Below are 25,000 nucleotides of genomic sequence, written 5' to 3'. Positions count from 1 at the left end.
GGCGGCTCTGGCCAGGGCTTGCTTCTCCAGTTTCCTCATCAGCTTCATCTGGGCTGCCTGCCGGGCAATTTCTGCAGGACGATATATACACACACTTTAACACATACCTAAACGCACATTAACATACAACACCAACATACACACACATAATACACATACAGTACACACACTTTAACACCTACCCAAACGCACGCATACACACGCTTTAACACCTACAGTACCTACTGTAAGCGCACACTAACATACACATAGGTGCTGTGTCCACCAATCGCGTTATTTACACTGACAGTGCCCTCAACCTCCTTTTCTCGGCGCTTCGGTCAAGTGTTTATTGTTGCTATGTTACCAAAACCTAAAGAGAAGTGACAAAACAGTCAGCGCCGAGGGCTTTTTTCTGCCGAGGGCGCTCAGCACTGAACTACATAGACTTTATATCGAAAATTGTCGCTGTCGGCGCAAAAAAACACCCAATTTGTGGATACAGGCCCATACAGTATACATCAACATTCTGACACGCACATTAAGTGGCATACACTCTGTCATACAATTCTCCTACCACTGATACAATTCTATCATGGTTGCTAATGTTGGTAACACTATAATATCTGTTATATCATAACGTCTGTTATGTCGACCAACCATACATGCTAGGTCAAATTGTAGATCCTATTCTTCAGTGGTTCCGTGTTGGTGGAATGAGTTGCCCAGTGCTCTCCGTTCCAGCAACAGCTTTGGATCTTTTAAGAGGGGTCTTAAGGCATATTTATTTAATATGCACTTAGTCCTTTGAGTTTGTGATGTGTTATGGTTTGTATAATAGTATTGTTTTGTTATAATTTGTCTATTGATAGAATTTGAATTTTATTTTGCTATTGTCCTTAAATTTAGCCATACCATGCTTTAGTTATTATTATTATTATATATAATTAACTGAGTGACTTATTTGATTGCTATTCTCATTTCACTGTTTTATTTCTCATTAGGTTAGTGCTTAAAATTATTGTTTTACTGATAATATTACTATTCTCCCTAGTTTGTAATTGTTCACTGTTAATTTAATTTGTATTGTTATTTATTTGTATGTCGCTTTGGACAAAGGCGTCTGCTAAATAACCATAGCCATAGCCATAGCCATAGCCATAGCCATAGCCATAATATTGACGACATATGGCTATTACGGTAACACTTTACTTGACAGGTTCATTCATAACACATTCATAACAGCTGTCATGAACTGCACATGAAGCATTCATGACTGTCTCATGAAACATGACTCAACATTCATACCAACCCTTTCATGAATGTGGAAGACAAAGACGTCAAAAACTTCCAACAATCGCAAAGCAGCATTGCTGTCTTTTGTTTCAGCCAACCTGATCATGTCACATCTTAGTCAACGGGAAAGGCCAGTGTCCAGGAGAATTTAGTTTTTTGTTTGTCTGTTTGTTTATTTTATGATAGTAACCTCTGAAGAATGCATAATTGTCTACACCAATGACTATATAGATATATAAAACAGGAATGTCCAACCATTCAGAGGTCCACAGATGGCTAGTTCACTTCCCAGTATGATGAATACTTCACAACTCGTATAGTAAAGTGACATTTGAAGTAGACTTCATAAAATATTCATGAGATGTTTACAAACGCTGGAGAGGATTCATAATTCCCTTTATATGAATTACTAGATTGTTGGACTTTTATTTTGACATGTTTTCATTGTTTTGTCTTCCACATTCATGAAAGTGTTGGTATGAATGTTGGGTAACACTTTATTTGAAGGGGTCTACATAAGGGTGTCATGTAACCGTCATAAGAATGACATGACACATGTCATGCACATTAATGACACATTATTGATGTTTATGACTGTTGTCATAATGTGTCATTCGGTTTTTGTTATGTCAAGTTGACATTGTTTGGGCATCATCATTATGACAACTTGACATTAGGCAAGATGACATTATCTGACTGCATCTTTGTCATGACAACTTGACATTAGGCAAGAAAATGTAATCCGTTTACAATATTGTCATTACAACTTGACATATAACTGTGTTTGGCCTGACTTATTTTCTAGGTTTTTTAAGTGATGAGCCTGAATAATTGGCTGTCATGACACCATTATGAATTGGTCATGAATACTTTTCTTGACCTCAACTACAGTGGTACAGTTTTGATTTGTCATTAAGTTGTCACAAAGAACTATTACTGACCAAAATAGTTTTCTGACAGTGTCATGAATACTTACCTTTGACCTCAAGTACAGTGAACCATCTGAGATGTTTCCTGAACATGTCATGAAGTGTCATTACACTGTCATGTAGGTTTTATTTCTGTACATTTTACATTTCTTGAACATTGAGTCTAATTTCAAGTATAATAACAACAAACACAATACTCAAGTTATGACTTAAAAGAGTTTATTTCAGCAATGAATCTTGCAAAACCATAATACATTTTAGCGCCTCGTTGCCATGGGTAGCTATCCTGAGTTCTTTAAAATATTAAATAAACAAATTAATCCAAGTGTTCATTCATCACCTCTATGTGAAATACAACCACTTAGCTTAGTGATCCCACAATTATATGCAAATTCTATTTACTCTTATTTACACATTCATCACACATGCATTACACTAAATCTTCAATAGTTTTGAATAGGCTAACTTTCAGTTTCAGGTATCAAATGTAGCCTAATACAACCAACATCCGAGCAAACAATGGTTTTCTCTTTAATTGAAATAAAATACCAAACCCTATACTATGGCCGGCAGTTATTAAGTAAATAAATGAGAAATTAGTAGCCTAGGCTACCCAACCAGTTGTCAGAGTTCATGTGGCAGGCCTGTAACGTTGCTAGTGTGCGTTGAAGCCTAAAAACCAAAACGGCTCTTTCACGCCACTCCAGCACATAGCTCCAATAGCGCAACAAAGAAAACTCAGGTGTAGGCTAGATGTAATGGATGGACCAGATGGACAGACGTCTTCAGCGAGGCTCGTGGAGGTTCCGAGGATAAGTGGCCGTGCAGGCTATCTCACGCAAAGTCATTGACAAGTGGCATCGTGCTAGCAGCTAGCTAAGTCTTGCTGACTAGTGAAGGCGTTATACTCGTGGGAAATTCTCGTCTCGAAGTTTTCACTTCCAACACAACTTCACCGTCTAGCAGTAATGTTTCAGTAAGCGTTTTACCCACTAAACACAAAGGCTATATTTGTGTTAGGCTGCAGTAAACATTTCCCGCTCAGCAGTCGTTCTCTCTTCTTCTCCCCTGGTGTTGTTTCTTATTTCCTGATTACCCTTGACCTCTAGCTCAATTCTCATTGGCTCAAATAATACAAATGTAACATAAACTACACATTTCTATCTTTTTCACTTTTAGAATCAAAACATAATATCTTGACAACATTTCAGTAACTAGGAAATTGTAAACAAATAATTATATATTCATCTCTAGCCTACTGGAAACGTTGACTCTTGTGCACGCAAGTCATGTTTATTCAATTTCATGGTTATGCATTGCTTTAGATGAATATATTTTGTTTATAATTTCCTAGTTACTGAAATGTTGTCAAGATATTATGTTTTGATTCTAAAAGTGAAAAGGATAGAAATGTGTAGTTTATGTTACATTTGTATTATTTGAGCCAATGAGAATTGAGCTAGAGGTCAAGGGTAGCTGCTAGCCTAATCAGGAAATAAGAAACAACACCAGGGAGAAGAAGAGAGAACGACTGCTTAGCGGGAAAGGTTTACTGCAGCCTAACACAAATATAGCCTTCGTGTTTAGTGGGTAAAATGCTTACTGAAACATTACTGCTAGACGGTGAAGTTGTGTTGGAAGTGAAACCTTCGAGACGAGAATTTCCCACAAGTATAAAGCCTTCAGCTAGTCAGCAAGACCTAGCTAGCTGCTAGCACGATGCCACTGACTTTGCGTGAGATAGCCTGCATGGCCACTTATCCTCGGAACCTCCACAAGCCTCGCTGAAGACGTCTGTCCATCTGGTCCATCCATTACATACTACACGCTGAGTTTTCTTTGTTGCGCTGCTGGAGTGGCGTGAAAGAGCCGTTTTGGTTTTAGGCTTCAACGCACACTAGCAACGTTACAGGCCTGCTACACGAACTCTGACAACTGTTGGGTATAGCCTACTCATTACATTGCATGTAAATGCAATGTACTGTTATCACTGTTCTTCTTCTTATTATTGTCTTCCGACCAAAATCAACGATCAAAGGCTCTAGAACCACTGAACCGTTTGACGTCATTCAAGCACTCCTACAAAGGTCTCGAAACGGAGATTTGTTCTATTATTTTTCACATTTGTGAACTTTATACTTTTTGAGATATTTACGATAAAAGATTTTAAAATTCCCATAGAGTTAACGTTGAGACCCTTTGGCGGTAAAGATTAACTGTTACGTCAGTGCTCAGCTGTCAGTAATCAAGGATCTTTGATTCAAATGCCACCGCTGCACCAGGCTGTAGCTATGAAAACATTCTACCATGCCACTGCTGTAGGCTAAACCAGGACGTTATCGTCTTGTCTCCTGCTACTCCTTACTTGATTTGTTTATATCGTTACAGTAACCGGTTTGCTCTCGGTAACGTTATCAACAGCTAAAGACAATCTAACCTAACGTCAACGTAAACACTGTATTTAGCTAACAACAAGCAAGTTACTAGCAAGTTACAAGCAACTAGTTGCACGATTTAGGTTCAAGCCTTCTTACAATCGTTTCTAGTACAAACTGCATTGCTATCATTTCACGTTTGTTTGTTAGCACGCTAGTCGTTTCAGCTATAGGACTTGCCAGCCAGGCAATCATTTAAAACTTTCGGCATCATTCACAAATTAAAAACCTTTGTTAACAGCGTATTGTACATTCCTATTAGGACAATCACACACCTGGAAATACTTCGAAGAACATACTAGCTCATCCTGTAGGCTAATATGTGTATCCTACATAAAATATCCTACATTGCTAGATATCCTACCTGTTGCTGCATCATCGTTTGGCGTTGTTTGAGATTGTATTCCGTGTTCCATGGTGTCTAAATCTAGCCTATGGCCTACTTTTAACCTGCATTAGTAGCCTATATGAAGGCTATGTAAGCTATCCTACCAGTCGTCACTGTGGGCTACTAAAGTGTCAGCTCTTGCAACTCGTTTTAAGTAGGCAACTTCATTTCAGTCTTTTAAAGAGTTATTTTCCAAAATAGCCTATATCCACAATTTTGATGCATTTTCATAAATCACTTTTTAAATGTGACTTTCCAAGTAATTTCAGTGGAATTGTAATTGGGTTATTGTTATTTATCTATTCTACTGTGTAGCCTAGTTGTCTTTTTAACTATAGGCCTAATACAATGTTTTACACAGTCAGCAACATTTTTGCATTAACATGCAATGGTAATTCCTTCCATGGAATTACATTTTCTAGTTTTTTATGTATTTACTTAATAACTGCCGGCCATAGTATAGGGTTTGGTATTTTATTTTAATTAAAAAGAAAACCATGTTTTGCTTGGATGTTGGTTGTATTACATTTAATACCTGAAACTGAAAGTTAGCCTATTGAAAACTATTGAAGATTGAGTGTAATGCATGTGTGTGTGATGAATGTGTAAATAAGAGTAAATAGAATTTGCATATAATTCTGGGATCACTAAGCTAAGGGTGTTTTTAAAGAACTCAGGATAGCTACCCATGGCAACGAGGCACTACAATGTATATGTTTTGCAAAATTCATTGCTGAAATAAACTCTTTGAAGTCATGACTTGAGTATGGTGTTTGTTGTTGTTATACTTGAAATTAGACTCAATGTTCCAAAAATGTAAAATGAAACCTACATGACAATGTAATGACACTTCATGACATGTTCAGGAAACATCTCAGATGGTTCACTGTAGCCTACTTGAGGTCAAAGGTAAGTATTCATGACACTGTCAGAAAACTATTTTGGTCAGTAATAGTTCTTTGTGACAGCTTAATGACAAACCAAAACTGTACCACTGTAGTTGAGGTCAAGAAAAGTATTCATGACCAATTTATAATGGTGTCATGACAGCCAATTAATTGTTCAGGCTCATCACTTAAAAAACCTAGAAAATAAGTCAGGCCAAACACAATTATATGTCAAGTTGCCATGACAATATTGTAAACGGATTACATTTTCTTGCCTAATGTCAAGTTGTCATGACAAAGATGCAGTCAGATAATGTCATCTTGCCTAATGTCAAGTTGTCATAATGATGACGCCCAAACAATGTCAACTTGACATAACAAAAACCGAATGACACATTATGACAACAGTCATAAACGTCAATAATGTGTCATTAATGTGCATGACATGTGTCATGTCATTCTTATGACGGTTACATGACACCCTTATGTAGACCCCTTCAAATAAAGTGTTACCGAATGTTGGGTCATGTTTCATGAATCAGTCATGAATGCTTCATGTGCAGTTCATGACAGCTGCTATGAATGTGTTATGAATGAACCCGTCAAGTAAAGTGTTACCCTAATGTTTAGTGTGAGACTTACTTTGTCACTAATTTATTTAATCACCTCACAGCCAAAGTGTTACCTCAACATTCCTATCAGTTTTAGATTTATTTCACAATATTTAAGTTCACTGTAGTGACAAGTCTACAGTGTTGGTGGTGGTGCAGTGTCTCAGTATAATCAGCAGGGCAGTGATAGTGGAGCTGTTCTCCCTCTCTCTGGCTCTGTGTCTCTCTCTGTCTCTCACCCTGTGCCTCCAGCTTGCGCAGCAGCTTGGCCTCAGAGGGGCTGGGGAAGTCGGCCTCGCCCACGTTAGGTGGGCGCCCCTTGCGGCGCCGTGATCCCCCGCCGGACCCCCCTCCAGACCCTGAGCCTGAGCCCTCCTCGGCCGGCCGCTGCAGCCGCTCAGAGTTGGGGGGGCGCCCGCGCCGACCCTCCATGGCCAGCAGGCGGGGGATGACCTCCTCGTCCTTCAGCAGGCACCACTGCAGACCCTGGGGAGGGCAAGGTGGAGGAGGAAGGGGGTGTTGGGGGTGTGGAGAGAGGGGGTGAGGAGGGAAGGTGGCACGTTAGATGGCCTTAAAGAACAAAGTCCCCCTATCTGTCTCTGTTGATCTCTATGCTATCTGGGTCGGTCTATAGAGCTGCCTGGATTTCTGTCTGTCTCTCAGTTGAGTCCATCTCACTGTAGCCCTGCTTTGTGTGTCCAGGTTTCTGTCTGCATTTCTGCCTTCCACAGCCCCCTCCGTTCACACATGCTAGGTGTGTGTGTGATCACTAGCTGCTCAGACCTGAGAGACTACCATTCCCCTTCTCTCCAAATCTATCTGCTCTTTTAATGAGTCATTTCTGTCTCTTCTCTTTGCTCCTCTCTGACCTCATCCTTCATTTCAACTTGTTATCACAGCGAGATAGTGAGATAGATAGAAAGAGAGGGACACAGAGAGAGAGAGAGAAAGAGAGAGGAGAGAGAGAAAGAGAATGAGAGAGAGAGAGAGAGAGAAAATCAATCTGCAGCCTGTAAAAGAGCACAGGCGGCTGAGCTGAAGTGTGTTGTGCGATGCTAATCTCTGAGCCTGCTTCTGTCTGCTCTACTCTTATCTGCCTGAAGAAATGGCAGCATGTACGGGGGGAACAAACAGGCAAGGCGTTGACAAACAACCTGTGGAAGTAATGGGAACTGATTATTCCATGTGCATTCATTCATTAGACTGGAACAAGGGACCAGAAGCTAACTGTCTCTCAGTCAATACCCACAATATGCCCAACTGATTCTAGATGAAGAGAGAGAAAGAGAACTACACAGGAAGATGGAGAACACAGGAAGAAAAGACAGAAAGAGAGGGAGAGAGAGAGAGAGAGAGAGAGAGAGAGAGAGAGAGAGAGATGGATAGTCTGATAGAGGGCAGGAGTGGAAAATAAATAAGAGATGAAAAACAGTCACCTGGGGTCCATCTCTGGCTTCATAGAAGTCACCAACCCTTATTTTTGCACTGAAGCTAAAATTATCTCGTGTGATGTCAGCTATTCCATTTCTGGATAGATACTACAGAAGAGAGAATAATGGTGTTGGTGAGAACAGGCGATCAGAGAGCAGCTTCCAAAGTAGGACACGTGAAAGCAACCTTCAAGCGGTGCGTAAAAGCTGACCACACTGGTCACTACTGCATACTGCATACTGCATACTGCACACTGAATACCAAGTACACTGCTAATGGCAAAGTGGCCTACAGTGCCAACTTACACGCTACAAGACTCTGGCTCTACCAAATTAGTCTAACCAATGTTACAGGGTTTTGCGCTAGGAGGGTGAGGTTGGAGAAGTATTCTGAATAAAGCAGTGGTGGTGCTGGGGGGGGGGGGGGGTAGTTGGGTGGGAGGTTGGGTACAGGAAGTGCTTGAGGTGTCAGGTGAGAGTGGAGGTTTGGTGGTGGGTGGGGGGGCTGTGCAAGCCATTAACACGGGGTGAGCAAAAAAAAAGTCGGGAGGGTTTACCTTCACCACGTCAGGGTACTGTCGCAGCCGTTTGCCACAGGGTGCGTAATAAGCCACGTCGCCCTGGAGACGACCCCCTGCCATCTTGATCCGTGTCTCTCGCTGCCAGCTGAGGTTTAAAGGAGTGTTTGAGGTGGGGAGAGAAAATAGGTTAGTCTGACAGAGGTGGTGTATTTTCTTTTATTTTCTTTCCTTGTGTTCATTATGTTTATCAAGAGTAGCCGCCAGCTCGGTCCTATTGGATGGTGCTGGCAGTTCTGAGGTTAATAATACTGATAGGGAGAGAATGTCAGGCCATTTAGTCACGAGCACGGCTCCTCGTTGCAGAGAGGCAGAAAATAGCGCCGAAGAATCCTTCAAACCCAGAGGCGAAAATTCATGGCCTTGAGAGTGTCAATCAAATGCAGACTGATCATTAAACAGCAGTTAGAGAACACAAGCTGCAGGCCCATGGCCTGAAGAGAAAGAGAGAAAGTGTATGTGTGTGCATTTGTCTACCCCTTCATCTCTCTCTCTCTGTGTGTGTGTGTGTGTGTGTGTGTGTGTGTGTGTGTGTGTGTGTGTGTGTGTGTGTGTGTGTGTGTGTGTGTGTGTGAAAACATACCCCATCTCAAGAGGAATTTGCAGCTCCTCCTCACTAATCACCCTCTTCCTCTTTGCAGAGCCTACAGGGAACACAAGCTGGTTACTCTCTCTCTCTCTCTCTCACACACACACACACACACACACACAAAGCCTCAGTGGCAAACAGCATAACCAGGCAGTCACAAACACACACACACACACACACACACACACACACACACACACACACACACACACACTCACACACACACACACACACACACACACACACAAATGCACATTTGTTACACACACAAGCACACACAACGAAGGGTATCATACTACAAAACATCCCCCAATCTCCTAACATACAATAAATACAGAGTCAAACACACCAACACACCCACACACACCCACACAAATGCACACTCAAAAATGCACATATACAACCCTCATCAATCAACAAAAGATCCCTCAATCTTCAAATGTAAAATAGATAGATAGATACGTAGATAGATAGATAGATACTTTATTGATCCACAAGGGTAAATTCAATATAAAATAATAAATAGTCAACCACACACGCACACACACACACACACACACACACACACACACACACACATGCACGCATACGCACACGCATACACACACAAAACTCAACCCGTTCTCTTGATTGGCTCCTGTGGCTAACCCCAGTGGCCCAGAGCTTTTTGGCTCCCATTAAGGCCAGTACAGGTCCTCTTCCCACCATGACTGCCCTGTAATGCTGTTAAGAGCCGCCTGCAGAAGCAGACCACTGGGACCCGCCAGGCCCCACCAGCTACATACCACTCTTGCACTTTTTATTCCCCATTCTCATGGCATGAGCATAGAGATGGAGGGATGGTGAAAGATAGAGAGAGGAGAGAATAATGGAAAGATGAAAGAGAAACAGAGACAGAGGGCAAAGAAGAGGATGATTCAGGAACAGAAAGAACAAAAAAAATGACAGGGGAGGAAAAAGAAACTTGGAAAGGTTACCAGGGTATATGGAGAAGAAAAGATAATTGAATTTGATGATACATGAAGAACAGTGCAGAGAGAGAGCAGGGGACAGAGAGAGAGAGGGAGAGAGACAGCGAAAAGGTAAAGGAGAGTCACAGGCAGAGGAACGACCTCCCCTCAATGCCAACCCAATCAACCCTCCCTTCCATCTCCCAGCAGGTGCACACCAGGCACCACAGGAGATGACACTGCAGCATACAGACAGCAGGAGACTTAGCCCCTACACACGTCGCACACACACACACACACACACACACACACACAGCACACAGTCACATTAAGCATGTGCTTACTAAACAGGTTACCCTGCGTCCTTGCACTCTGACTTGTTGATATTGTTTGTTGCATTTTCTCCCATCAGCCCCTTTTTGCAGGTGAGCCCCAAACAAACTCTCCATACCTGGGGGCGTGCTCCCCACGGAGTAGGAGGAGGACGGAGAGCTGTGATAGGCCAGAGTGCCCGCGTTGGTCACAATGGTGGGTGTGGCCACGCCGGTGGGCTTGATGACCTGCAGGTTGAGTGGCGAGCAGTCGGAGAGGCCGTGATTGGCCGAGGACGAGGCGCGGCTCTTGGTGGTGAGCTTGAGCGGGGTCTTCTCTCCCTCCAGGGAGCCCACGGCTCCACTAGCACCGCTCTTCTTCTTCCTCTTCTTCTCCGAGCCATTTAGATCCCCGTCAGAGTTACTGTCAGACTCTGAGAGGGAGGGAGGACAGATGGAGGAGATGGGAATGAGTGCAGAAGAGGAGAAAAGAAAGAGGGATGAGAGACAAGGGAAGGAAAGATAAATTACTTTATTGAAAGTGAAACCAACCACTGATTAATCCCTAAAAAGTCATCTTAGTTCATAGTCATATTTAAAATGTTGTTATCATCCCTTCATTGCTTCAGAAAATGAAAACAGCTTGTATGCATCGCATCTATGCCTCATCTTTGATGTGGGGAGCTTGAGAGCATGAGTAGGTGTCAGTCTTACCTGAGAGGCTGTCATCAGAATCCTCCTCATCTTCGTCCTCTTCGTCCAACAAGTCGTCGTCCTCGTCGTCATCCGAGTCTCCAGAGTCATCCGAGTCCTTGCTGCTGGCCGCCGCTGGCTCGCTCCCCTCGGCCTGCGCCCCGTGCTGGAACAGGTCTACCAGTGACTGGGCCAGGTGGTTCTGACCGCTGCCCTTCCAGGCCGCCAGTGCTTTGGGGGTCTTGCTCTTGCGTGGCCCCCGGGCTCGACCCCCCTCGCCGGGGGCCGCAGGAGCTGCTAGAGGGGTGCTATTCTGGAGGGTCCCTACGGCTGTCGCCGAGGAGGAGGAGGAGGAGGAGGACAGGGTAGCTGGCGGCGGTTGGGTGCGACCACTCCCTGTGCTGAGGTTAACTGGCAGGGAGGTGTCAGAGACCGGTGCGGGGGCGTACGGAGAGGCCCCCTGCTGGCTGGGCTGCTGGATGCTGCTGGGGGTGCGGGGCTTGGTGGTGAGGGCCAACGGGGCGTCCTGGGTGGGGGGGTGCTGGATGACCCCGTTAGGCGGGTGCAGGCCCAGCAGGCTTGGGGGCAGTAGGAGGCCCGGGACCTCTGGAGGGGGCTTGGTGCGGGCACTGGTGGCTTCAGGGGTGAGTTTGGGAGGGGGGAGCGAGGAGGAGGTGGAGGAGGAAGAGGAGGAAGGCGATGGTGATGAGGAGTGGACACCTGACCTCCTACTGCTCTTGGAGGAGCCCGACTGCCTTTTCAGGGGGAGAGGGAAGGCCTGCTCCTGAGAGAGAAAAGACTAGAAGAGGGAAAGGAGAAAGACATAGAGAGACAGACAGTGAAGGTGGGGGAGAGGAGGACACAGACAGAGAATCACGTCATTGCACCGGCTGTCGCCCTGCATCATTGTTGGTGGTGGAAGTGCTATAAAGCACAATGCCCTCACACGCTATCTCTCACACACTCACACACACTCTCTCTCTCTCACACACACACACACACACACACACACACACACACACAGCCTCATTGTGTCTTAATCACCCAGTCTGGGAAACAATGGCTGCCCAGCAGAAGAAATCATTTAGGGCATTGTGTTAAGTCAAATGCACTGAAAAGAGGATTGATTGTGTGCCCTGAAAGAGAAAAGGAGGGATGAAGGGAGAAAGAGCAAGAGAGAGGTCCTAATATTGCGCTTCACATGCACTGCTGAATTATGGCAAGGCAACATGTAGGGTTTGGAACTGTGTGTGTGCCTGCGTTAACACACACACACACACACACACACACAAAGGGACACATGCCACACATATGCAGATACAAAAACACAGAGAGACCTTGTTCCAGGTCAATAATCTGAACACATTTGAATACATTCATGCTTACAGTCAGACTGTACAGTTACAGCTCAGAAAGAGCCTCTCCAAATACATCCATAATTTAACTATTCTATAATTCTATTAAAATAACTCCGAGCTCAAACAAAACTTGTTTTTTTGGGGTTTTATTTTTAATTCACTAAATCCTAGCATTAATTTCACAGCTAGAGAGAAGGGAGCTAAAGAAAAGAGAGCTCGAGTTGGTCCTCAGATTTAAAAAAAAGAAAAACAAAGAAAGTGTCTTTGTAAGAAGTTGCGAGTTAATTGCTTGTCAGCTTTGCACAAGTAATTCCAATAAAGCTGATGGCATTGTCGCTTTCATTTAGCAATGCAGGCTACACAGCAGGGAACTCTATCAACCTTAGATAAGAGAGGGAGGGATTCTCTCTCTCCTCCTCTCTCTTTCTATGTCCCTTTCTCTCTTGCATTGTGACCTTTGCAGAAAATGGAGTCAATAAAAAGAGACAGATGGTGAATATGAATAGACTAAAAATGCAGCTAAAGTGGAAAGAATGGTGGCTGTTTGGGTGGAAACAGTGGCGAGAGGCTCGTTTTTAACAGCTCTGAAACTAAATGTGGCGTTACATTTAAAACCTTTATAAACTCTTTATTTTGCTTTTTTTCTCCCCTCAAACCGCACTCGTAACATTCTCTCTGTGTCTGACTGACTGCCTGCCAGAACTACAGGCCTGGAGATGTTGTAGTCACACACACACACACACACACACACACACACACACACACACACACACACACACACACACACATGTAGTTGCCTAGACATATAAACACAATCACACAAGCCCACAATTCCCCACACATATTCAAGTAATCACAAGGACACACGCACACACACGCACACACACACACACACACACACACACACACACACAGTCAAGCCAGCCCAGTCACTGCCAATCCTACCTGTTTGAAGCGGAACTGGGTGAGGTGAGCCAGCGATGCTTCCAGAAGCTTCCGACTGGCGGTGGCCTCCAGCGAGGGCTTTTGCGGCTTGGCCTTGGTTGGGGGCAGCGGCGAGGGGGAGAGGGAGGGCGGCTTTGGGGACGAGGAGTGGGGCATGAGCCGCGGCGGAGACGGCACTGACAGTGGCTTGGGCGATGAGCAGAGCGAGAGCGGTGCGTGCTGCGGAGACGAGGGCCGAGGCTTGGCTGAGGAAGACGGCGAGGGGGACGTGGCCGAGGTTGGATGCTGGGGCGAGGCGGCCAGTGGCGGCTGTTGTTTTTTCGGGGAGCCCTCGCCGCAACCCCTCGGGTGGGCCACCAGGGCAAGGGGCTTAGTGCTGGCTGCCAGCCCTATGGCCTGGATCACACTGGTGTGGGCTGGGGGGAGGGGGAGCGGTGGGGAGGAGGGGAGCAGTGTGGGGGGATCCAGGGCTTTGGAAGATTTGGATTTGTCTTTCTTCAGCCCAGAGGTAGGGGTTAGTAGCTACAGGCAGAAGAACAGTGGAACTGGTCAGTCAGTCAGCAGGCAGGCAAAATCATCTAAACGTCTCCACAAATAGAAGATGAAGAAGACGGTTTAAGAACCAAAGTGACTGATCTCATCAACTTTAAATTTGAAGATGCTGGGACTAAATGTGAAAGAATAACTTACTGTGCAAGAATAATTCAGGACATCTTCACCACTACTCATCCTACAAAAAAATGGGTCTGTCTGTCTAAGTTCCTAATCTAATCAGTTCCAAATGAACTGACTGATTATACCGGCATACAAATGTTAAAAGTGATTAATCTATCAGTTGTCTGAAGATACAGGGATAAACTGAATAAACAAGATTCAGTACATTAAAGGAACACGCCACCGTTTTTTAACTATGTTATTCCCTTAACTAAGACGAGTTGACACACAGTATAGGTATCCTTCTTACCCGCTTAGAAAAGTGCCACGTATTATTTCTCACCATACTTGGTCGTGCAACTGTATTTCAATAGGGAAAACGTGGAGGTGTTGGGTCACTACTAACTTCATCTCTGTTTGGATCCAAATGAATGAACTGGGCTAGCTAAGTGCTATCAAAGTAGCACTGCGCACCAGAGCCACTGAGTGCACACATTGAAATGCGAGAGGTATGTATCAACTCGTCTTAATTAAGGGAATAATGTAGTTTAATATGAAAAAACGGTGGGATATTCCTTTAACTATTGAGTTCACCTTTGCCTTCTTCTTCTGCCTCTCTTTCTCAGAGTCTGACTCATCGCTCTCTTTGCTCTGGTCATCATCGTCCTCTTCATCGTCATCCTCATCTTCCTCACCCAAGTCATCTAGGTCGCTGCTGCTCACCCCATCGAGGTCACTGTCCGAGGAGCCTGATTCGCTGTCACTCACGGCTGAGCCTGTGCCAGCCTTTTTACGAGGCTTCTGCAACACCAGAGCAGCACAAACTCAATCTCAACTTCACAGACCAAGACAAGACATCCAATTACAATACAGTATAGTATGGGGAACAGTGTACTATGTCATCTAACTTGCAGCTTGGCAATATTTATCCCAATTCCTAAATTTCCATATCAGTTTGACAGCCCCAAGCACACTGTAATCATGTACGTGTTTAGTTCAAGGAATGAGAAAGTTTGCAACTGCCCTCACATCTAGCCTTAGTTAAGGAAGTACACAAAAATAATTTGCTAAGTCAAGAACACCATTACTGCATTGTGGTTGTCCATCATAGTCCACAGTGGGGAGAGGGGGAGCGCTCAGGCCTATGACTCCTCCAACTCACCTTCTCTTTGGGCTTCTGCCCGCTGGTCTTGTCCAGCACCTCTGCTGTAGCTGTGCTGCTGTTGTGGGGGCTGCTCTTGTGGGCGCGAGGTTTGGAGCCCGGGGACCCTTGAGCCGCTGAGGATGGGGTGACGCTGATGCTCCCTTTGCCTGGGCCCGAGGAGGAGGAGACCACGCTGCCGTTGACCTCACCATTCACACCTGCAGAGAGTAAGGAGACCAGTCACCAGACACATCACACACCTCATGTGTCGCTTCCACGTTAAAGGGATTATCTGGAGTAAAATGCACTTTAGATCAATATACGGATGATTGGGAGTACATACGTTGAGTTGCCATCAAATCATGTAATTCGAATGTGTTTTGAGAAAGTTCGATTTTACCCTTTTTATGAATTTAATCGAGTCAGTACCTTTCCGGAAATGTTGTTGAAGTGTTGCTAAAGCGTTCCCCAGCTGCAGCAGCAACATTTCCGGAAAGGTACTGGCTTGATTAAATTCATTCTGGACTCTCTATTCGACCACATAAAGATCTCGGGATACTTCGGTTTGGTTTTAGGGACCCTCTACTCACTACCACGTCAGTGTAATGTTGTTTGGAACAGTAGAAGAGGTATAAAAATACCGCTTTGTAGCGGCGAAAGGACATGCCCGGTTCACTTCCAGGCTAACGAGTTTTTGGCTAAAAACGGTAAAATCGAACTCTCTCAAAACACATCCGAATGACATGATTTGACGTCAATTCAACGTATGTACTCCCAATCATCCGTAAATTGATCTAAAGTGCATTTTACTCCGGATAATCCCTTTAAGAGGCGCAACAACAGACGAAACAAGTTAGTCCTTTCATGTGGCTCCTCCATCAATTCTCTATTTTTCCTTAAAAACTCAATGAAGAAGTTTGTGACAATCACCTCACCTGACCTGAGCTAAAGAGCTGCTAGAAAAATCAGCCGAGATTTTGATAGTCTACGATGAGATTACACAAAGTGATGTCATTACAGAGTTCTACATGGCAGCTAAATGAGGATTAGGTGCTGGATATGTATTGGGAGAATAAATGTGACATTTACGAGATGAAATGAAACAGTGGCGTGTTGAAGGGTGCCAAAATCAGCCGCCGTGTCACAAAGCTGATTTATTTCAAAGCTATAGTGCCTGCCCACATGAAAGCTATGACACCCCTTTATATTTCCCCTCTGTGTTTAAAGCACAAAAACAGACAGTAATCTCTGCATTACTGTCTTACAGAGGACTATCCCCCAACACACACACACACACACACACACACACACACACACACACACTGCACTGTAGATGTCTTGGACTGTGTTTAATAGGAGCGGATTGTTCGCCTGTAACAGACCTGAGTTTTTAAATCTGGTGAATTATTCATGGCCCTGTTGAATATTATGCATGACGCAGCCAGAAACAGATGCTATGTCATTAGCATCCACTATGTAGAACAGTGCTGCGGTCCCCACATTTATACAAGTACACATATGCACATAAGATACACACACATGCTTACTAATGTGCGTGCGCACACACACGCACACACACACACACACACACACACAGTTACTGTAGAGCTCAGCCTCTGTTTACCAACACTGTCCATGAGGTTGACACCATTAATGAGCTTACTGAGGAAGAGAGGGAAGGAGGGAGAGAGAGATAGAGAGAGAGAGGTCCTTTGTGACATGTACTCACAAATAGGAGAAAAATGCACAAAATCTATACAAAAGAGATAAAGAAAGAAAAGAAAGATTAGGAGAGAGCGTAAGCACAGAATGTGGTTAAAACAGTGAGAGTGAGGTGTGCAGTAGGATGGCTGGAGTAGTGAGGGGGAAGTGGGGTGTCTCACCCTTGGGGGTCCGGCTTCTCTTGCTGGGTGTGCGGGACTGGTAGGGACTGGCCTCATGGTTCTGCAGAGGAGGGGCGAAGAGGTGTGGCAGGCCCAGGAAGGGGGGGAAGAAGGCAGCCGGCGTGTGGCCGTGGGCCTCCGTGGCTCTCCACCATTCTGGAGAGGAAAGACAGCATCACAGTCTCATTTACAGCACATCTATCTATTAATGCAAGGAGCGTCTGTCTGTGTGTCACTCTGTCTGTCTGTCTGTTCAAAGCATAACTCTCGAACCGACAGCTCTCAAATTTGGTGGGTGTCATTCTAATGGCACGAGTGTGTGCAGTGCCAAATTACGAACAAAAAATGCCATATCTACGGGCTCTGCACTAGTCCAGTCCAATGGCAAAACTGCTGCACTTACAGGACTCCATGTCTGTACATTAGTGTACTACTATCTGTGCACAAATAATATATGACAAATGACTCCAAACAGAAAAAAATGCGATACAACAAATGATCCATGCAATGAAGGACATGTGTACTTTCTATAGCCTTAACAGTAGCTACAGAAAGGTGAATGCCCTCATACCAACTGAGCACAGGAAGTAAAGACAAAATCTTCAAAGCACAGCATGTAGCTTGGGTTACGCGTGCACATGTACACACTGTACACACTAACAATATCAAACATAAGCACTAGCAGAATAGTCTCTCCAGATCAAAGGAAACGTCTGCATGATTACTGGAGGACTAGGGTATCTGACGGAGCGTTTCCTCTGTGCTGCTACTGTCTGGCACAACTCTGTCTCTGACAAAGATCATAATAACTCCAGTGACGCTAAATTATCTACAGCGGAATTCACTTTGTGTGAGATATTTTGTTGGCAACTTGCAGCTCAGCCCTATAAATAGTCAAATCTGGTTCCCACACTGGGAAATCGGATGTTTGAGAGGCCTCCTGAGATGGCCTGTGATAGATGAACACACACACACACACACAGACAAACACAGACAAACACACACACACACACACACACACACACACACACATGCACACACACACACACACACACACACACACACACACACACACACACACACACACACACACACACACAGAATAACATTCTCAGCCACGCAAGGCTAATTTAATTCCAACAGGAAACACATTTTGATGAAGCTGCCTCTCGTTTGTGACTTTTACACAAGGGGAGCGTCTCAACAAGCTCTTCCTGGCAGTAAGGAACACACACACATACACACACACACACACACACACACACACACACACACACACACACATAAAAGTAAACCACACACATATCCACACCAGTGTATAAAAACTCACACATAATATGCACACACGCACACACACACACATACACGCAGGCACGCAGGCACGCACACACAGACTCTACATATTACACCCACACACACACGCGTGCACACACACAAACTCAAACACCCCCACTGCCACTAGAGGGAAAAAAAGTCCCTGTATCACACGGCGACATAATTATCCTGTGTTTCTGCTGTTCTCCGTGCAGCTGTGTCTCTCCCTCAAGTCTGCCTGCTGTCATTTCAAATAGGCACAAAAATCACAGGGAAAAAAGCACTTATATCACTAAGAGTGAATGTGTGTCCGTGTGTGTGTGTGTGTGTGTGTGTGTGTGTGTGTGTGTGTGTGTGTGTGTGTGTGTGTGTGTGTGTGTGTGTTTGTGTGTGTGTGTGTGTGTGTGTGTGTGTGTGTGTGTGTGTGTATGTGTGTGTGTGTGTGTGTGTGTGTGTGTGTGTACGTACAGAATGTGTATGTGTGCATGTGTGTGTCTGCCTGAACACCTGAGTATTTGTTTGAAATATACAAGCTCCGACAAAAAATTGAAGAAGAAAGGAATGAGGAGCTTTTGGGCTGACATGGGATAGCTCCTATCTTCAACTGGTGGCTGATGATATTTCTTTTGAAAAGAAACTCAATTCTCTCTTCTTCCATCTCCTCTCATTCAGACTCCTTGCTCTCGATTTATCACTCTACTCTCTTCACCTCTCACCATCAAATTCTCCGCTGCTTTCCTATCTTTCTCCGATCCTCCATCTCAACTGTCTTCTGTGTGCCCCCCCCCCCCCATCTCCCTCCCTCCATTCTTCCATATGTGAGTGCCCTTGTTGCTGGGTGTTTCCCTGTAAAGGCTTGTGTCTGAAACAGGCTGTGGCCTCATCACACGCTCGGCTAGCATTCCAGCCCTGACCCACAGCTGCAGAAACACTTCCCTTAAGAGACAGCAGCTCACTTCAAGTACATAGCTTATAGGCCACTAAAAGTGCACTATTTTGATTAGCCTAAACTGACTACTGTAACTTCAGTACATAGAGGCAAACGCAAGTGCGCTAGCAGTGTCTCCATGTGAAGAGTTTAGTTTTTTTTTGTTCTTAATCTTTTTTTGTTAAAGTAGCTAAGTATAGAAATAGTAAAGCGTAGGTGAGTTGGCTAGGATGACATAGTTTTTCTGTGAGGGTCCCATGTGGAAAAAGTGGCCAACCCATCAGCTCTCTACTGTAACAGGAGAGGCATGACTACACTGCTGCAACATCTTGAGTTTTCCATGGAAACACACACACACACACACACGCACACACACGCACACGCACAAAACCAGATGAAAAGATAGATAGAGATTCATAAACGTGTATCCCCATGTCACAAAACCAATCACAAAATACACACAGACACACACAGACAGAAATTTCCATAAAATGTCTGATGATTATGTAGGTTATTAAGTGATGATGTAATAATGGGATTTCCCGGTATTCTGAGTAGCCTTTACTGTAAGAAAATTGTCTACCTAATCAAATCCTATTTTTCGCAGAAGCCTGGACGACGTTACTCTTGAACATGTCATCTGGCTGCGCAGTTACAGCAATAGCTCTGTAAAAGTTAAAGCTAAAACGGAGGTGATGATGACAAAGTTTACAAGTTGCAAAAACTGTCTGGCTGCGCTAGTAAGCGTTTTTCCACAAAACAAGCTATTGGGCCCGTAATGTCGGACTTAAAGGGATATTCCGCCATTTTTGGAAATACGCTCATTTCCCACCTCCCCTCGAGCAAAACCATCGATATTTACCTTGTTCCCGTTCATCCAGCCATTCTGTGAGTCTGGCGATACAACTTTTAGCTTCAGCCTAGCATAGATCATTGAATCGGATTAGACCATTAGCTTCTCGCCTGCTAGCTTCATGTTTAAAAGTGACTAAGATTTCTGGTAATTTTCCCATTTAAAACGTGTCTCCTCTCAAGTTAGAAAGTGCAATAAGACCAACTGAAAATGAAACCTGGCGTTTTTCTAGGCTGATTTGACATGGAACTACACTCTCATCTGGCCTAATAATCAAGGCAACTTGCAAACGTACCATAGGCGCAGTGATATCGTACGCAGCATCTGAAAATAGTCCCCATAGACAACAAGCAGTAGTAGTGCCAGTAGTTTGCAAGTTGCCTGGATTATTACGCCAGATGAGGGTGTAGTTCCATGTCAAATCAGCCTAGAGAAACGCCAGGTAATCCGATTCAATGATCTATGCTAGGCTGAAGCTAAAAGTTGTATCGCCAGACTCACAGAATGGCTGGATGAACGAGAACAAGGTTAATTTCGATTGTTTTGCTCGAGGGGAGGTGGGAAATGAGAGTATTTCCAAAAATGGCGGAATATCCCTTTAATAACCGAATAGAAAAAAAGCATGTATAGATAATCAGAGACAGACAGTACAGCACACAACTCAATCCAAGAAGAAAAGGAGCTGTGCAGTTGCGGGTGTACAATCTTTGTATACAATATACAAACCCCCCCCCCCACACACACACACACACACACCTGTGAAAGCTCCCAGTTGCGGATGTGCAGCCAGAGCTGCCGTAACCCCCAGGGCCCCTAGACCACCGAATTCGGGGCGCACTGAGCCTGGAGACAGCAGGCCAAAGGCAGGATGGCCCAGCAGAGGGAAGGCACCGGCCATAGAGGAGCCCCCAAACGCCTGCTCACCACCCCCAAACAGGGACCCTGTGGAGGGAGAGAGGGGTGAAGGGCAAGAAGAGGAGCCACAGAAAGAGAGACAGTGAAAAAAGGTGTAGGGAGAGGGAGAGTTATACATAACTCATCATTACCCTTCTACTAAACAATGCTATCAGAACATCTGTAATCTTTTGTGGTGTGTTATTACTTTTACAGTTTTTGCCTATTGCTTACACACTAAAATCACATGCTTAGACCAAAGCTTCAAAACTTAAACTTCTTGTAGCATACTAGTAAACACTGTGAAACCATAGCTTAAACACATTATCAACTTTGCACTTTGTTTGCAATTCTGCAACACACTTATTGCGAAACGCTACACACGTTTTCTTACATTAGACACTTTGCTCAAAAACAACATCTCCTGCTATCATTAGGAAAACACTTTTTCAAAATGCACAACTCATCTGGCAATTTCAGGCACTTACATACAGCCTTGAAAACACTTGCACAGAAAACAGAACACCACCTTACAGTTTTTCTCGATTGCTGACACACATTTTCTGAAAACATGCCTCATACTCTCAAAACTCTACACACAAATCCAAAAACACACACACAATGGGCAAAACCCCACAATTCTCGTGCAAAATGACACTCTACCTATCAAGACATTTTTAAGGACCAGTTGAACACTGATGTGCTCAGTGTAAAACACTGCGATGAATTGAAAACACTTCTCCATTCATCATAATGACTTGGGCCTTTTTTTGTTCAGTGTTACACTACAAACAGTACTACAAACAGTAGATACGCTGATACAGTAAGTTGATATGCTTACCCTATCAATATCTTTAAATATCTCATTGTTTTCTATTATTTTTCTTTGTATTTGCCGTAATGTTATGGCATTTTCTTCTAGGACAATGCTGATTATTTCAGCTTCCTGTTCAGGAGACAGAAGCCCTTTTGTTGGTAATCTTTCAGCTGCCAAACAAGTAGTAAAATACTGTAAACTGTGTAGGAATACAAAGTAGGAATACTTTCCCCAAAACTTGAAACATACTTTATTTTTACAGTAAAGTCATACAGAACAGCCCACAGGCAATGCTGTATTACTGTGCTCATTGAGCTGTATTGTACTGTACGGTACTGTACTGTACTGATACGCCGCACTGCAATGTTCTAGTGGCTCGGATCTCATCAGAGATTACGGTCCTTGGCCTCCCCGTCTTCCTCCTCTTACTCTCACTCCTCTGGCTCTGCCTCTGTCTTTACTACTACTGTAATACTAAAGCTCTGATTGCTAATTGTAAAACTGTGTGACAGGTGTTTGCCCATCTGATGAGTCAGTGTGCATGGTAGGGCAGTTAGCTTTTGAATTTGAATGGCAGTGTGTTCTTTGTGAAAACAAGAGATTTTCGTCATGAAAATTGTGTCTAATGCAGAGAATTGTGTGTAGTGTTTTGAAAACAGTGTGTTATAGAACTGCAATTTGAGTGTAAAGCAGAAATTGTGCTTATAGTTCAGCAGAATCGGTTCAGGAGGTTGGTGCATGAGCTACATATTATGGGAATTGTGAATAGGGTGACCACCTGTCCCGCTTTACGTTGTACTGTACAGCAATTTTACCCTTTGTCCCGCCTCACGCAAATTGAGCATCTGTCCCGCTTTTTCATTCGACCCTGGCCAATTGAAAATAAATACACAGATACGTTCATAGGCGTAGTGTTAACTTCTGTCCAATAGTTCAGAGGAAAGCAATAAAATCGGTAGTTATCGACTGAGTCGTGCGTCAATCAAACTGTTGATTGACGCACCTGGTGCACCAACGCCTCCGCAACGTTGTCAAAGATGTCAAATTGGAGAGCGCGCTCTTCAGTCAGGTAAGGCAGCCATGGCCAGTGTGGCCATGAAAAAGAGAAGATGCACTTTTAATAGAATGGACCGCAACATAGCCTACTCTTGGCAAAGACTTGTAGACGGCGAAGCAGAGAGAGCATTTTGCATTTGCGATTTTCTCTGGGGCATGGTGAAGAATACGATGTGAAGCGACATGGTGCAAGTGAGTCCTACTGTACAAAACTAGAAAAACACTCCGAGAGCGCAGACCTAGGCCACAGAAAAACATAACCGCCTCCTGGATTACTCCCATTTAATTGTTTGTTCCGTGGGTCATTTCAGACCTTTCCTGAAAATTCCATCCATAACTTTTTGAGTTATCTTGCGAATCAACAGACAACGAACAGAGAGACAAACGGCATCGATGAAAAGTGACGAGCATCTATCATGCCGTAGGCTACAGTAGCCTACATCACACACACACACACATTCATGTTGCTCTGCCGACTGCATAAAGTTAGTAGCCTAATTGTTCCAGATTCTGAAATAGCTAAGAAAATGTCATGTGGCTGTTCTTATCAAAAAAGATTCTGGTTTACCTTATTTGCACTGAAATAGTTAAACTTTCTGTAGGCAAACCCTTAACATTTTGTCCTGCATAGACTAGGCCTTATATTTTGTTGAACTTAAATAGGTTAGGCCTAATATTTTTTGTGTGTCTTGTATTTTAAGGTGAATTTGATTCGCTGAGAGCATTCTTTTAGCCTGGTCCTTTGGACAGTTGACTATTTTGATAGTCCCAATAAAGACGAGATGTTGCAATCTTAGTGTTTATTCTTTTAGGTAGTGTCTTAATCTTTTGGTTGATAGGTTTAAAAAAGGTTGCTTAGTAAATTAGATAGACAATATATCTTACTTTTAAAGTTATTACGTCTGTCCCACATTGTCCCACTTTACCGTGCTATTTGTCCCACATTTTGTCTGACTGGAGGTGGTCACCCTAATTGTGAAAAAGACCATTTTGGAGAAATGACATTGTTTTGAAGGTTAAGTTTCATTTTGCAAGAGGATTGAGGGGTTTTGGCCATTGTTTGTGGGTTTTTGGATTTGTGTGTAGAGTTCTGAGAGTATGAGGTATGCTTTCAGAAAATGTGTGTAAACAATCGAGAAAAACTGTAGTTCCAAAGAGGCAATGTTTTATGCATCTTCAGAGAAATCGTAACAGTGATCACACAATCTACTACAGTTTTTGCCTATTGCTTACACACGTTTTGCAGAATTTGGCTCATTATTTCAAAACTCTACACACAGCTATATAACACATAGCACTTGGGGATAAACAACTCACATCTATGCCAAAATGAAACACTGCAATAAAAACATAACACTCCTTTCTAAAAACTAAATTCTTGCAACAAAACTATACACACAAGCACCATTTGAATTACCCAACATATCACCAGTAACACACTGATGCACTTTATAGAAAACACTGCCGTCTTTGTGTTTCTATTTTTGTATTAGTCAAATATAGCAACAAAACAAAAGTAAAAAAAAATTACTGGATCATTTGCAATTGAGAAAAACAACAACATATATATTGGTTTTGCGTGTGTGTGTGTGTGTGTGTGTGTGTGTGTGTGTGTATGTGTGTGTCTGTGTCTGTGTCTGTGTATGTCTGTGTGCGTGTACATGTGCGTGTGAGTGTGTGTGTGTGTGTGTGTGTGTGTGTGTGTGTATATGTGCATGTGAGTGTGTGGTGTGTATGTGGTGGGGGCTGGGGGGGGGGGTGCAATATCATACACACATACAATGGGGGGGATTGATCCCCAATGTCTCCACATGCCTCTTGCCACATTGCCTGCAGAAGAGGTATGCGGGCGTGTGGTTGGCGATCATTTACTTTCCACCACCATGCAGAACTATTTCCTCAATTGCATTTAGGGGCTGTAAGGGGGCAGGTATACAACTTTTGATATATGAATTGTCTCCATGCTTGCAAAGTTCTCAAAATGGCTTACTGGAGGCCTATTTGTAGTGTTACTGTAAGGTTCAGACCGATTGGTGCTCTGCTTTCTGTGCATGTGTTTTCAGGTGTATACGTAAGTG

At 43.9% G+C, this 25,000-nt stretch overlaps 1 protein-coding gene across 8 annotated transcripts in view; it reads right to left on the bottom strand.

The window, feature by feature from the left end:
• Positions 1-25,000, bottom strand: part of LOC134070816 (bromodomain adjacent to zinc finger domain protein 2B-like) — a 151,074-nt gene that overhangs the window by 59,807 nt on the left and 66,267 nt on the right. For 5 of the 8 annotated variants that reach the window (XM_062527267.1, XM_062527272.1, XM_062527269.1 and 2 more), the window contains 12 exons: positions 20,912-21,097; positions 17,061-17,216; positions 15,196-15,395; positions 14,628-14,834; positions 13,380-13,901; positions 11,098-11,875; positions 10,524-10,817; positions 9,117-9,177; positions 8,513-8,621; positions 7,962-8,063; positions 6,765-7,011; positions 1-71 (listed from right to left, as the gene is read on the bottom strand). The exon at positions 1-71 is cut by the window's left edge and continues 22 nt beyond it. In XM_062527267.1, the coding sequence (XP_062383251.1) occupies positions 1-71; positions 6,765-7,011; positions 7,962-8,063; positions 8,513-8,621; positions 9,117-9,177; positions 10,524-10,817; positions 11,098-11,875; positions 13,380-13,901; positions 14,628-14,834; positions 15,196-15,395; positions 17,061-17,216; positions 20,912-21,097 (2,933 nt within the window). The remainder of the gene's footprint in view (positions 72-6,764; positions 7,012-7,961; positions 8,064-8,512; positions 8,622-9,116; positions 9,178-10,523; positions 10,818-11,097; positions 11,876-13,379; positions 13,902-14,627; positions 14,835-15,195; positions 15,396-17,060; positions 17,217-20,911; positions 21,098-25,000) is intronic. The other 3 variants (XM_062527271.1, XM_062527273.1, XM_062527275.1) reach the window with 1 other exon arrangement.

This window comes from Sardina pilchardus, chromosome 23, assembly GCF_963854185.1.
Source record: "Sardina pilchardus chromosome 23, fSarPil1.1, whole genome shotgun sequence".
In the NCBI taxonomy this organism is placed as follows: Eukaryota; Metazoa; Chordata; class Actinopteri; order Clupeiformes; family Clupeidae; genus Sardina; species Sardina pilchardus.
This window is presented reverse-complemented; position numbering and strand designations above follow the sequence as displayed.